This window comes from Epinephelus fuscoguttatus, linkage group LG13, assembly GCF_011397635.1.
Source record: "Epinephelus fuscoguttatus linkage group LG13, E.fuscoguttatus.final_Chr_v1".
Classification (NCBI taxonomy): domain Eukaryota; kingdom Metazoa; phylum Chordata; class Actinopteri; order Perciformes; family Serranidae; genus Epinephelus; species Epinephelus fuscoguttatus.
In genome coordinates this window covers 29,975,658-29,990,892 of record NC_064764.1, presented here as the reverse complement: position 1 = coordinate 29,990,892, position 15,235 = coordinate 29,975,658, and the positions used below count along the sequence as shown (strand labels likewise).

The 15,235-nt window shown below is 41.1% G+C and overlaps 1 protein-coding gene across 2 annotated transcripts in view; it reads right to left on the bottom strand.

Moving 5' to 3' along the window:
- Positions 1 to 490: 490 nt before the first annotated feature.
- Positions 491 to 15,235, bottom strand: part of klf12b (Kruppel-like factor 12b) — a 58,655-nt gene continuing 43,910 nt past the window's right edge. For both annotated transcript variants that reach the window (XM_049593614.1, XM_049593615.1), the window contains exons 5-6: positions 6,176 to 6,333; positions 491 to 1,754 (exon numbers count right to left, since the gene is read on the bottom strand). In XM_049593614.1, the coding sequence (XP_049449571.1) occupies positions 1,573 to 1,754; positions 6,176 to 6,333 (340 nt within the window). In that variant the 3' untranslated portion in view covers positions 491 to 1,572. The remainder of the gene's footprint in view (positions 1,755 to 6,175; positions 6,334 to 15,235) is intronic.

Here is a 15,235-nt window from a genome sequence, read left to right as displayed (position 1 = left end):
CCTTGTGCTGGAGCTACGAACCAATCAAACAAGAGGGAGTCGTGGTACAGTGCGAGGAGTCGGCCCCCATGCTGGAAAACTTCTCCTCCGATATTGACATCAGCAAACAGAACAAAGAGAAGGCTGGCGTTCCTTCCCGTCACTTTGTTCAGTACGTATTGCTCTTCTGTATTGTACATCAGGTAGCACACTATCCCTGTAACACTGCAGCTGATGTCGGTTTCAGCTTATGGTCAAGTGCGGCTGTGCAAAAAACCACAACGCAGGTTTCTTTCACCATCAAAACCCAGCTGAGAAAACAGAGCTGAATAACCAAAAAAAAAAAGAAAAGAAAAACAGATTGATAAGGACAGAATGAAAGCATGAGTCTGTAAGGTGCCTCTATTTTTTTTTTTTTTCCACATACTGGAAATCTCCTCTGATTGTTTCAAAGTTCACTGTACATGAGGGGTTGTATTTTTCTGAGTCAAACATAAGCAATAAGCAGGCATTTAAAAAAAAAAAAAAAAAAAAGCAAGATTCAATAAACAAAACATACTGAAAGTATATTTATCCTTTAAGATTGCACTTTACTGATTGCTAATCACAGCACAAATTCCACCAAAGATTTTTTTTTAAAGAAATGCTTTCAAGAGGCTCAACATAAAGAATAGCACTGATGAGATCTGGGATTGTCCGGCCCTGTGAGTGGGTCATAAACGGTGTGTTTTTATTTGCTGGTGTGATGATATGTATGTCCAGTTTCCGTTGAATATCTGTAAATGTTGATGAGGTTGATCCATTCAGGTTCTGGCTGTTTGTTATTTACCGTTTGCTGGCTGTGAGACAGGTGAAAGTCCAGCCCTCGTTCGACTTCTACGCGGGATGCCTCGGATTTAACAGCAGGCTCCAGCAGGCAGAGGAATCCATCCGTGGTGAAACGGCGTCCTCTGCTGGTCACAAATCGGACTCACAGGGAGCCACGGTGCAACAATACTGCCTGTAACTCCAACTAGGCCCAAGTGCATTCCTGTGATTGAGTTCAGCTCCTAACTTGTGTCTGCTCCCACAGGAAATCCATTCCACACAATGGGGTCTTTCACATTATGAGTGCTGGAAAAGCAGCCATTTGAACAATAATGAAAAGAAAGATACCAAAAAAAAGAGACTGTTGCGATTGCATTATATATATTTTTTTGTCCAAATAAAGAGTGCGAGTTCATCTTTAAAAATCAAAGTGAAACATTTACAAACAGTGCTGTAAAAGACAGTTCCCTATTAGACTCCAAACAATGACAATAACAGATCCTGCCGTCTTTTCCTTCCAGCCCAAAGAGGATCCAGAAGTGACCCTGTTTGTGCTCCTCTTCATCTTCTCTCCTTGTGATGGATGAGAGTGTGTGTGTGTGTGAGTGAGTGAGTGCGTCTGTGTGTGTGTGTGTGTGTGTGTGTGGATGTGTGTTTGCGTCCAGGCCAGCTGAAAAACATTCACAGGGAGATCCCGCTCCCCCGGCTGCCTGTGTTTGTGTGTGTCTTGTTTCATTGATCACTCTCTCTCTCGTTCTCTCTGTATCTCTATTCTCTCCGTCTGATTCACACCAGCATGTGTCTCCGTCGGTGCAGGGCCAAGTGGTCAGATCTGGAGAAGCTGCGGTCACAGTCTGCACACTTGAAGGGCTTCACCCCCGTGTGTTTTCTGTAATGCCTCGTCAGCTCGTCGGAGCGGGCGAACTTCCACGTGCAGCCGTCCCAGGTGCATTTGTATGGCTTTTCCCCTGGAGAGGAAGACAGGAAACAGAGGGCACGGTCAGTGGCTGTAGATCACATGTTCACTACCAGAGGTGTGGTCAGGTCAATAGCTGTGAAAAGTTGTGGATGGTACCGATGGAACCATTTCGTGCCATCCCCATGTTTGGTCCCCCCTCTGTTGGGGTACCTAGCACACAGATCTGGTACTAAAAGGTAGAGCTGTGAACACTGCAGTCTGATTGGTCAGTAGAGGACGGTCACTCTGCTCAGGGCTGAGCTGTGGCTGGTTTTGAGGCTCATGTAACCACTGTTCATACTGTGGAGAGTTTTATTATTAAACTATAACTATAAAATGAAAGGATGTTTTGCTGCCTCTCACAGGCGTTTCTAGCCCATTTTTAGGGGTGCTCAAGCACCCCTAAATTGAATCCCAGCACCCCTAAAATTTGAGAGATTTTTTAAAAAAATTTTTTTACTGTATGTCAAAACCATACAGTAGTTGGTTGAAACATAGTATTTTAACATATTTTAAAAATACAGCAGCAGCACAGCAGCTACAGATTTTTTTAGGATGTGTTCTCAGGTACCCCGTGGTTTTCTTTCATGTCCACATTGTAGGAAAATCAATTTGCAGACTCTTGAAACTTGCTTGAGGTGTGTGATCCATCACAGTGAACAATTCTAGCTAATGGTACATTATCATTGCACAGTAACACAGTTATGGTGCACATCAATTTGAAACTTCTGCACTTATTACATCATTACAACAAAGGCTGAGTTTAAGTTCGCTCTGATGGGTGAGACAACTCAAGCAAGTTTTAGGATGCTCTCAATAGATTTTCAGCTTGTTCCAGTCAAGTTGCAGTTACAGTTAATACCCTTGTGTGTACAGACTTATATGTAACAACAAATTCTAAAACTTGGATGTGTCACACACTTCACCCCGGCCGCACAGAAGATCTATACAGTCAGCAAGATTCAAGAGTTTCAAGATTAGTGTCAGCAATTTAGTATCTGACCAAATGTCTCTCCGTCTGTTCATGAGTTATGGCGCTGTGTAAGGGTCATAAAAGTGTTTTTGCTGAATATTATGATGTCACAGTGAAGTTGAACTTTGACCTACTGGATGTAAAATGTCATCACTTTATCATTTAGACATTTGTGTGAAATTTTGTCATGATTACTGTCTGAATTCTAGAGTTAAGGGCAAAAACATGTTGGTGTGACCTTTGACTTTTGACCACTAAATTCTAATCAGTTCATCGTTGAGTCCAAGTGGACGTTTGTCTTTCTGTTTCTATTTTAAACTGTTGTTTTTTAAGTCATCTATTATAAAGTTAGACTCTGTGTAATTATATAATTTGGCAGGACAGCAACACTAAATGCAACTGTTGATGATGCTAGGCGACAGGTGTGTGCTGTCTGAAGAAATCCCAACATTCTTTCCTCCTTTTTGTTTCGTGCAAACAAAAGAAAAACACATCAAATCTGAAGGTTCCTGACTTCAGACAAATGCTGTTTTACATCCTGTCAGCTACACCAGTGACACAGTTACAAAGACCATCAACATGTGACACATCAACACGTCTTCACGAATGTGTGTTCCTCTTGTCAATATAAAGTGTGATACATGACGGATGTTGACAGGAAGTTGTGTAATTGACCCACATCTCTGCTTGTTTTGTTTTCTGTTGTTATTTATAACATGACCGACAATGTGTCAACTTCCCCTTTAAATGTGTCTGCTACTGTATGTATCACTGTACACCTTATTTAAAGCAGACAGTGAGCCATCAGGAGGGCCTTATGGCAGTCATAACCACAGCCTCCTTCCATTATGGTGACAAAAAGCCTGAATGATGTTGAGTAAGTGGCTATGAGAATCATGACCATATATAATGTATTAAGATGGCTGATATATGAGTTCATAGAGTGTTACATGTGTTTTAATGCATTATGAACTGTAGGTTTATATAATCAGGTGCCTAAATAAAGACAGTACAGGCAGTGGTTTTGCATTGGGGCCCGTAGAGAGAGCGGGCCCTTGCAAGTGATTCAGATTGCTACCTTGGATATATACCTGCATTCAAAGATAAATTATGAAATAAAAGAATATTATTCATTTACAATTTGCTATTTATGTCCTCAAAAAGGCAAACCCATCTGCTTCAAAGGGATAGTGCACCCAAAAATGAAAATTCAGCCATTATCTACACACCCATATCCCAAGGGAGGCTCAGGTGAAGTTTTAGAGTCCTCACATCACTTGTGGAGATCCCAGGGGAGAGTGGGTAGCAACACAACTCCACCTAATGGAGGCTGACGGCGCCCCAGATTCAAACGTCCAAAAACACGTAATTGAAACCACAAAATATCTCCATACTGCTTGTCCGTAATAGTCTGAGTGGGCGGAAGTTCGCTGCATAGATCAGCCTCTCATTGGGCGGAATGAGCCACCCGCCCTACCACCTCTGGTTGCAGTTTTCAACACGTCCTTTACTAACTTTTGCGGTGTTTGATCTTGTGGGGATGTAGCCATTTTTCTGCCATGGTTCGCATCTTGTAGGTGATATTTTTGTGGGCGTGTTACACCAAAACCTGTTTCCCCCCCGGCAATATTTTTGCAAGCGCACCGTTGCTGTGGCATCACCCAGAACGATTGTGATTGGTTGAAAGAAATACAAGCAGCCGGGGCGTTTTTTTCTCCAATCTTAAAGTGAGAGTCGACCCAGCCAGACCTTTCTTTTCTTGAGAAAGGTCTGGTGAGCGAGACTAGTCCATAGTGATTCAAGTGTCCTGAAGCCCCGACATAAGAAGTTGTTTGGAAAAACGTCATTTAAACTCTGTTTTTAGCCTCATAGCCTGTAGCTCTAACTGCTTCTCTGTGCACCCCGCTCACGTGTGTCGGGGCTTCAGGACACTTGGATCACTACGGACGAGCAGTATGGAGATATTTCGTGGTTTCAATTATGTGTTTTTAGACGTTTGAATCTGGGGCGCTATAAGCCTCCATTAGGTGGAGTTGTGTTGCTACCCCCTCTCCCCTTGGATCTCCGCAAGTGATGTGAGGACTCTAAAACTTCACCTGAGCTTCCCTCAGCATATGGGTGAGTAGATAATGGCTGAATTTTCATGTTTGGGTGCACTATCCCTTTAAGGTTTTAAATAGTCAGGAGCTATCTAAAACAAAATTATGTGCTTTTTCTATATAAGATATGAAATTAGTGAATATACTATAAAAACTATTCACTTAAATGATTGATTTTCTCCTGTCTTTGATATCTTTGTCAGATATGCAATGCTAACTTCTGGGTAATATGTATATTATTGTTGTCTAATGTCAAGCCCCTGTTTGTGTCAAGACAATACATGCACAATAACGTGCAACAGGGCCTGTCGTAACTTCCTTATGCCACTGTGTATGATTCATTATAGATATGGACTTAAAAGAAAATGCACCAAAAGGTTGTTTCCTTTTTTGACTGACCATTAGTCATGATGATCCAAGAAGTGGTGGGTGTCATTTTACTTTGTACTCCTTACAAATAAACTCATGTGACAGACAATTTTGGCTTCCTAACATGGCATCAAAATGTTCCTTTGTGCAAGTCTGAGTTTAAGCAAATGACAAACAGGAAAAAGGGATAAAGGTGTTTAGTAAGTCCTGGAACTTTAACATGTTTTTCCACTTATCATTTCGTTTCAGTTTTGAGTCCAGCTTTAAACAAACTTTGTGAATATCTTGGACTTGTACGTGTGTCTATTTGGATTCAAGTCTGGCTTATTTCCCATGACTGAGCTTCTTCCACTCAAGCTACATAAAAATATACTAACTTATTAAGGTTTGATCCAGTTGAAACCAATACAGCAGGTTTACATCTACCATTATGCTACTTTTAATTTCTAATTATTTATTTAGAATAAATTATGTGTTGGGGCGTCGGTGGCTTGGTGGTGGAGCAGGCGCCCCGTGTGCAGGGCTGTTGCCGCGGCGGCCTGGGTTCGGGTCCGGCCCGTGGCCCTTTGCTGCGTGTCGTCCCCCCTCTCTCTGTCCCCCTTTCACGCTTACCTGTCCTGTCCAGTAAAGGCGAAATGCCCTAAAAAATATCTTAAAAAAAAAAAGAAAAAAAAAAGAATAAATTATGTGCATTTTATTGTCTTTTTCAAATTGCTCTGGTCACGTCTTGATTTGGCTTTGACCTTTGACCTGTTCCAGATTAAAATTTGACTTTATCCCTTCTTCAAAGTGACAGTCAGACTCTGTTTTCAGTGCAACCTCAGCACAAAATTACCTGAGTTACATATTTACGAGCCCATGGCACTGGCTACTACAAACAAGGAGTGTGACTTTCCGGAAACATAAATGTGGTTACTGTCGGATGGCTTGAGTCGACAACATAATAAAATCAAATCACAGGATCTGAATGTTCCAGTGAGACCTGCTGACCTGTATGCGTCCTCCGGTGTGCTTTTAAATGGGAGCTTTTGGTGTACACCTTATTGCAGCCCTCAAAGTCACATCTGTGGATTCTTCTCTTTTTGGAATCTGGTGACTCTGACCTCCGGGGGCGCCGTATGCTGTCGATGCTGAACGGGGACATGGAACTGCAACGGGAGAAAAAGAACCAACATGAAAGCGTTATTAGACTGTGACCGTGACTTTGATATCATCAGTCTAATTCTGAGCAGGTTTTGGGTATGTGGTGTATTCAGTCTGAAAACATGACAACATAAAACATCCTCAAAACAGTCTGCATATTCAAAAAAAAAACATTGATTTTTGAACGTGCTGTTGAAGCACACGATTCTCACACACTACAATGCACAGGTGTTGCACACAGCTGCAATACAGTGTAATTGTGGATGTGATGAAACAGCTCGGAAAACTAGAAATACAGTTTTGTGTCTTTGTGAAGTTTAGTCAGCAGTGTCATTTTAAAATGGTTTAGGAATATGAATGCTACTGAAACATATCACAAGGTAGCACAACCCATGCAGTGAAGAGGTGCCATCTTGGTTTATTGAATAAAAACACTGATAATACAGACAACAGTGAAACATATTGTAATGCTACCAGTTTTTGTAGGTCATTGTGTTATGGGTGACAGAGTTTTGTCGTTGGGAGACAATGGTTGTTCTGGTGAGAGTCAATCCTGAGAATGTATGTGAAATTAATGTATTACACTGTACTAAGCTGTGCTGTATTACACTGGTTTCCATCCTGGGGGTCCTAACGCCCACTAGGGGTCGCCAAAGGTCATAGGAGTGGATTTGTGGGGGATGAGGGGACAGTGCAAGTGGCTCAGAACTTTTATTTCGACAAAATTAAAGACGTTTACAACATAAACGGATGCATAACAGACACAAATTGGTGCATAACAAGTCACCAGAGTGCAGGAAATTAAGTTTTAGATGCTGAAAATTTTCTGGTGGAGGACCCCAAACTCCCCATTTCATATGAGCCCCCAAGAAATGTTGAAAAGAAACCTACACCTGTGCCAAAGATTCACAGGGAGAATCGGGACAGCTTTCTTAATTTTAAAAGGCGTAAAACAACTTAAAGTTTAGATTATTACTTAAGATATAAACTCAAAAATATTTAATAGGTAGTAATATCAGTCAAAGTACTGCACATTACTTACAAAAACTACCTTTGAATGAGAACAAATTCAATAATACACATTAATGAAACAACCTTTCACATGAAAAACGTCCTTTTTACTATATATGATACATCATCATTCCCTCTCTAATATCTTCTTTATAGAGCTGTGAAAACATCAACAAGTTTCTCCTTCAAACACCAAAACAATATTTTACAAGATTACATCAAACACATCATGAGAGCATTGAAATTTACTTTGCCCAGTGTTCATTTTTACTGAAAACGCTTCACAATGTAAATCAATGCAACCTCTGTGAGCTGTTTCTTGTGGCTACAGGCTGCTTAGAGGTGACGATAAACACTCATCTCAGTAGTGTAGTGGTAGCTGAGTGGGTTTTATCGTTTTGCCATGAAAAGATACAGCACTGTTTTCTAGGGTTCACGTGACGTTGGATATCTCGCCCATCTCCCCTAGAGAGCAGGTTAAGTGTCGTGTTTAGGAGGCTTTGCTATACAGTTATGTTGTTGTGGCTTGATGTAATATGTCAGAATAATAGTAGTAATAGTAAGAAAGAAATAGCAGATATAGATGATGGCACCCTTAGCATTCACCTATACTGCCTATGCCGAGGGCCGACACTGGCCTCGTCCTGCATTTGAAAGGTACCCAGTTAAAACAACCAAAGGCTGTGGTGGAGCTATGGGTTTGCCAGCAGGTGGCAGTGCAACACCGCAGCACAGTTACAGTGAGGAGGTAGATGAGGTAAGAAAGCTGGTATTCTTCTTGCTCCTCCACTTTCATCAATCACAGGTGGAGGGATAAAGGACTTTTATTTCTCAATGTTGTTCAATGAGGTTAATGACTCCTGAGTTATTTCTGTCATCAATACATTTTGGCGTGACATTTCCTCTCCATTACCTCGTCAATATCACTGTTGATTATGTAATTTGTCACTTCCAACGGTGAAGCCCTGTAGCAGAGTGTGTGTGTGTGTGTGTGTGTGTGTGTGTGTGTGCTTTTACAAGTGAGACTTCTCAGTGTTTGAGTGTTTGTATCCTATCTGTGGTAAATCTTAAATGTGCTCACGCATCACTTCTCTGAATATGAGGCTGCACACTTACAAAGAAATTCAGGAAGAAAGAGAGGGTAGGGTTGTGGTAGATGGTCAGTAGTTCATGTCCCACGCTTAGCAGCGAGCACCTTCAACACAGACATAAACACATGACTGCTGCACTCGCACGACAAAGGGGCGAGGAAGAGAGAGAGATACAAGCAGAAAACAAGAACATCTCTGTTTACTAAGGGAGGGGTGATTTGTGGGATATGTCAGCAGTGATGGAGCGCAGTTGCTTTCCTTTCAGCTCCTGGTGTCTGCCGCTGATACTGAGAAGCAGGTAAAGGTCCTAAAGGAGCAGCTTCGGCTGTGTCAGAGGGATTTGAAAGAGGAGCAGGGGCTGCCAGACAGGCCCTCCAGTGAACTGTCTCCACCGCACACAACCCACTTCCTGTCTCTCAGTGTTTCAACGAAGCACGATTCGTCAAATGCAGACTCAGACATGCAATTGACACACACACACACACGGGCCGCACAAATACACGGAAATAGAGAAACACACATACATGCTGATCACCTGTTGCTCTTGGCGTACTGCCAATCTAAAGCCATACAGGAAATGAGCACACGGGTCAGATATGAAGTGGACTCCGACTCCCCTCACATTTCTCTCTCTGTCTCTACGGTGTGTGTCTAAGTTCAGAAAATATTGCACTGCAACGTGGTGTCGAATGTGAACATTAGGAAAAAAGTGTATTCATAAAGCTAAAGGAAAACAATGAGTTTTAATCAGAAATGATTGATGACATCACCGAGCCATCTATTATTCTAACATTGAGAATCTGAGGTGGGGGAGGTCGAGGACAGTTGAAACATTTCTGACATTTCTGTCTGTATCTCGGAGCTCTTTTAAGGCGGTGCATTCACAATGTGATACAACCTAGTTACATGTGTCTGCTATTAAAGATCCAGTGTGTAAGATTCAGGAGTATTTTGTGGAATCCAGCGATGAGGATTGCAGATTGCAACCAGCTTAAACTTCTCAGGATTAGAATTCCTTCAGTGCTCATTGTTCAGGAGGTTTTTAATGGGAGCCGAATTATTCAGAGGTCTCCTCCTCTCCAGCACAAACAGACCAGGAGTCTCATTTATAAAACAACGCGTAGTATAGGTTTCCACCTCATCACCTGCATCACCAATTTTTCTGTCACCAAAATGTTCGTAAGCATGGGTCAAAGTTTTTCCCATCGAGTCTGTTTTTATAGATCACAACTTTACCGTGGGAAGTGGCGTACGCCTCTTTCACGCCTTGTTTCGTGCATACGTAGTGTTTATAAATGAGGCCAAGGTGATTAAAACTGGTAAAAACACTGAATAAAGCAGTTTCACATTAAAAAAATCTGTTTCTCTGATGCATTCCTCGCGGAGGGGATTCAAACTACAGTGGCCAATGCTAAAATGCCACTAGCTCTATCAAGAGCCAGTGTTTGGTTTGTCCATTCTGGGCTACTGTAGAAACATGGCTATCTCCACAGATGAGAACCCGCTCCCTACGTAGGTATAAACAGCTCATTATAGGCTAACGAAAACACTATGATTATTATTTTCAGGTGATTATACACTAAAGAAAACACATTTATTATATTATATTCCATTTCCGCCAATATATCCCCTTAAATCCTACACACTGGACTTTTGAATGATGTCGCTGTTATCTCCGTAACACAAACAGAAAATACGTAAGTCTCAAACACAAGGAATGAAATGTTACAATTCACCACATACTCGTGATTAGCTGTACTGTAAGGATTTTGTAAAAACTTAGGACATTTAAAGCTTTTTATTAAACATTTAAATGCCTTTTTAATGTAACTGGTATGGGTGTGTGTGGGTGTGTGTGTAATATTTTGCTTGACATAGGTTGTTACATTTTTTACATGTTGTTAAAACTAACCCAAACTCTTGTAGCCACCAACTAGCTAACCTTACAGCTAACAGCTAAAACATTAGCATTAGCAGCTTGCATAAAAGATATCTACATAAACACATAATAAACTCGATTTAAGTTTGATGAAGTCATCTACAAAGCAGGCAACGCTGTAGACCCTTTTACTGTTAGTAAACAGTATGATGTTTCTGGTGGGCGGGGCTTAGCTGGAGGCAAAACAATTCTCCACAGACATTAGCTAACGCTAGCTAGCAAGTTCTGTTGGCTTGTTTTAGACAATGGAGGAAGATGATGCGAGTGGTGCGTTCAGAAATTCCAAGTACTGGAGTGCACTCTACCACAAACTGGACCGTTTGTAAATTTAGAGCTCTGTCTGAATGCGTGATTAACTTAACCGTTTGTTAATTCATGTAGAAATATCACGCTCCGTTTCTTCGACCAACAGGGCTCTCATTTCAGTTTAGAGCATCAGACTGAATTTACAAATGCACCATGTCAGGTCACTCACTCCCCGGGAATGCGAGTGTTACTTGAAAACAATGTAAACAACTTGTAAACTTGTAAACAATGACCAGCGGGATCAGATTGGCCGACCCGTATGCTCTCACTCAGTGGATGGATGATGTCACAGGAAGCTTTGTGTTTGATCACTATGCCAATCTTACAAAGGAGGACGACACTTGTACGGTTTCCCCCAGTTTTGCTATATCGAAGCTAACGTTAGCTAATGCGCTAAAAAGTTAGTGTTATGGAGAAATCCAATATTCCTTTTAATACCTCCCTAATTTTCTGATGAGGTGGACATGATAACAATTAATACACATAACGTTACTTTTGATGATCGCCTACATCCAGTCCTTTCGTCTTATCGCATTTAACCATAGCTTTCTTTGTGTTTGTTGACGGGCAATGGCGGCTGGTATGTGATAAAATTTTGAGCAAGTTTTGAGCCATGACTCTTCTATTCTGGCTCCCAATAACACAACAAGACGACATTTATGTAGCCTACAGCCCTGTGGTGGAGAGTTGTGTTTTGCCTCCTGCTAATAAAAAGACATCATTGTGACGTCGACCCTAAAAAGGGTCTATTAAAAAAATAAATGAAGTAAAAACAAAGCATATGCAGAGTGAATCAGGTGATACATAGCTCGTTTCTGCTTAGAGAAATTAAAAGTGTTACAACTATCCCAGGTCTCCCCTACTGTGGGCCTGTGTGTGTTTGTGTGTGTGTGTGTGTGTGTGTGAGAGGAAGGATTTACAGTGGAAACACTCTGAGCTCAGAAACCCAGCAGACGAGGCGGATGTTTACATTCTGACTTCATCCATGAAGTGACTCCGTGATTATGATATAATTTAGGAAGTTCTGAGTACAACAGGTTCTAAAACAAAGAACAAACGACGACTCATTATTCATCAGAAATTAACTCACTGAACGTGCAACAACTGTTTCGCCTCTACTGGTGATAATTCTGTCGTCGCCGCTGCTCCATTTCTAGGGCCTGCTGACAGATTTCTGGTTAAATCCATTTCGGGTTCTCATAGAAACTTCCCACTGTGAGACATGCTACCAATTAGTGAGCTTCTGTCCTCACAGAAAGACAGACGTTAAAAGTGCTTGTCGACGAAACAAAAGTAAGCGGTACTTCAAACTTCAAAATCCACTTAGATGACATTTTAATGATCCTTGTGAGGAAATTAGACCGAGACAGAAAAGTAACAGAACTCAGTGAAAGAAAACTGAATTTAAGCGTTGAAGCTGAAATAAAACTGGATACGACACAGCAAACAGTAAAATCAACAACATTTGATTATGAACAATGAAGGCAACCACTGTAAACTAGAAATCTGTTTTCAGTCATTGATTGGACAAAACTTAACATCTGAAGACATTATGAATTTATCATGCACATAACTGTACATATTTCTTATGTTTACTTTTATTCTATCCTTGTTTATTCTATTCATTCTAATCTATATATATGGTATTTAAATTTCACACTTACAGCCTCAGCATGGTGATGATATATATTTTATTTTTAATATTTTCATATCTTAAGTGCTAGTGTTTTATTTTAATGTACATTTTCATTTTTATTTTATTTTATTCTCATTTAATTTAATTTATTTTATTTCATTTTCATTTTATTTAATTTAATTTTATTGCTTTATAATTACATACTTCTATTTCATACTCTTATTCTTACTTCTTATAATTCTCTGTTATTACATCGGAGCGACTATAACGAATTACAATTTCCCCTCCCGGGTCAATAAAATATTTCTGATTCTGATTCTGATTCTGATCACTTTAGGCTCTCGGAAACGGTCATAGACATTTTCATGATTTCACATACTTAGGCTAAATAATTGATCAAAAAGAGAAGATTATTCAACAGTGAAAATAATGTTTAGTTGCAGCCCTAAGTGTAAGCATTTAATTTAATATTTCCCATGTTGTTTGGGTCATGCAAAGAAAACTCATTCGGCATGTTGTAACTGTAGTTAAAGGATTTTCATGCTTCTCTGTGGGTTGAAGAAGTACCACCACCATTTGTCTATTCAGCTTAACCTCTTAAAGATGCTACTAACAGAGCAGTTGTGTTCAACTAGTGTATTAAAAACAGTAAGCAACTAGAGAGAGATCGACTGGTTCCTACTAAAAAGGGACATATCATCCTGTAGTGCTATTTATCAGTCTAGATTGTTTTGGTGTGAGTTGCCAAGTGTTTGAGATATCGGCTGTAGAGATGCCTGCCGTCTCTCTGATACAATGTATCACTGCTTAGAAGGAAGTGTGCATCTACTGCTAGCTCACTTAGCACCACTAAGCTAGCTAATGTTTAAAGGCCCAGACACATTAGACTGACATCAAAGAACTTGTGTTGACAAAGGCCAACTTGCAATGCCTCGTGTCGCCTGTGTTTCAGCCAGAAAGTTGCGCTCAAACACCACGAAGATTACAGCCAATGGCAAGCTTGTGTGAGAGGAAACAACTTTTCACATTAGCAAGCGACTGTAGTCTGTATTTGTCTTTCAAAATTGGGAAACTGAAAGAGCCACAGGACGGATTCAAGACACTAGTTAGCCAGTTAGTACATTAACATCACAACCTGATGTTAAAAGAATAAAGGATATTTAACATGCGCTACCTAACCATAACAAAAAAATTACAAACCTTTCCTGTTAGACTTCAATGGCTAAAAAAAAAGCTTACCTAATATAACAGGGTTTTTTTTAATCGCATGTCCTCTTAACATATTTGTTTACTTTCCTCACTTCCATTGCTCTTCTCATGCACTGAGCTGAAGAGCCAGTCAGAGTGATTTCATCAACCTACAGGCTCTGCCCTCTCTGATGCCAATTTAACATGCTGAATCCACTGAAAAAAAGAAGATGACAAGGGCCGACTGGTTCTAACGGTGCGGGACACACCGCAGAAACTAGGGCAACAGATGCTCACCAGCTGCCTAATATTGACCTACAGCCAACCAGCTTGGTATGTCAGGGCCCTCACAGCTAAGCCGAGGAGGAAGCCATTAATGTTTACATCAGCACAAGCCTCTTGTCCATGAGTAGATGCACACTTCCTTCTGTGCGGTGATGTGGTTGGTGGGTGTAGTTTGGTAGAAAGCAAATCGTTCCTGAATGAAACTGCTCACAACAAGGTCTGTGGATTATCTTGCGTAAACAGGCCATGATTTCTGGAAATAGACACTGCTGTTGAGTTTTTCAAATGTATTTTTTTGGCACTTTGAGCACCACAAGCTGAGTGCCATCTAGTTCCATTATATCGGAGAGACGGCAGACATCTCTACAGCTGATATCTCCAACACTCTGCAATTCACACCAGAACAATCGAGACTGATAAATAGCACTATGGGTAAGAGGGAAAATATATATATTTGATTTTTGGGGGAACTGTCCCTTTAAAAAGTTAAATGTACTGTTATGTATAATCATAATATCGAAAGGTTATGTCTAGAGTCTGCCTTTTATCAAGCGCTCAGCTGAGTAACTTTCCCAGTTATTGAGACTAAATATCTGGAAAAAAAACTTGAGTAGGCTGCATTTATTCACATAAACAATAAATCTTTATGTCTTTAATAGCACAGCTCTGTCTATATGTGTCATAGCTGTTTTGTGAGAATCGATTCGTTGTATTTTCTCATGTGAGCCCAGGGGCAAACTCAAACTGCCTTGAACCCTGTGTCACCGCAGCATCATCATGGCTGTGTGAATGTGTCTGTTTGTGTCTCCCAAAGCAGCCGAGGAAAAAATAGGAAGCACAGCTGAGAACGATTTCAAACAGAGCTGACCTCTGTTATAGTTCCTTTGTTTCCCTCTCTTTTGCCCCCCGTCTGCTCTCCACGAGTAAACGGCAGCGAGACCGAGAGAAAGAGAGAGGGTGAGGGAGTGTGTGCGTGTGTGTGTCACCTGCAACAGGGGTTTCCCACAATGCAAACACAATACATATGTTTCTAACTTCTCATAGGAAACAAGGTCATAACGACAGAGCGTTTGAACACAGCAGCAGAGCTACATGGTTTTTAAACAGACCTGCAGTAATAGTGGATTTATCGAGAAAACAGGAAAGGGAGTGCGTGTGTGTGTGTGTGTGTGTGTGTGTGTATTGGCAGACTGCCCACTGGGCATTCCTGTACCTGTCCGAAGATACTACCCCTTGCCTCCCCTCCCTCCACCTGCTCTGCTCCATGGCCCCCAGGTCCTTGGGGACCAGCCAGACTTCAGCAGAGACAACCCGTCCAACACAAGCCCTTAAACCCCAACACACACACACACACACACACACACACACCTATCTCCTCTCTCTCTCTCTCTGACTGTCTTCCTCTCTTTCACTCGCGCTCTCCCACAATAGCCTATCCACCCGTCCCCAGG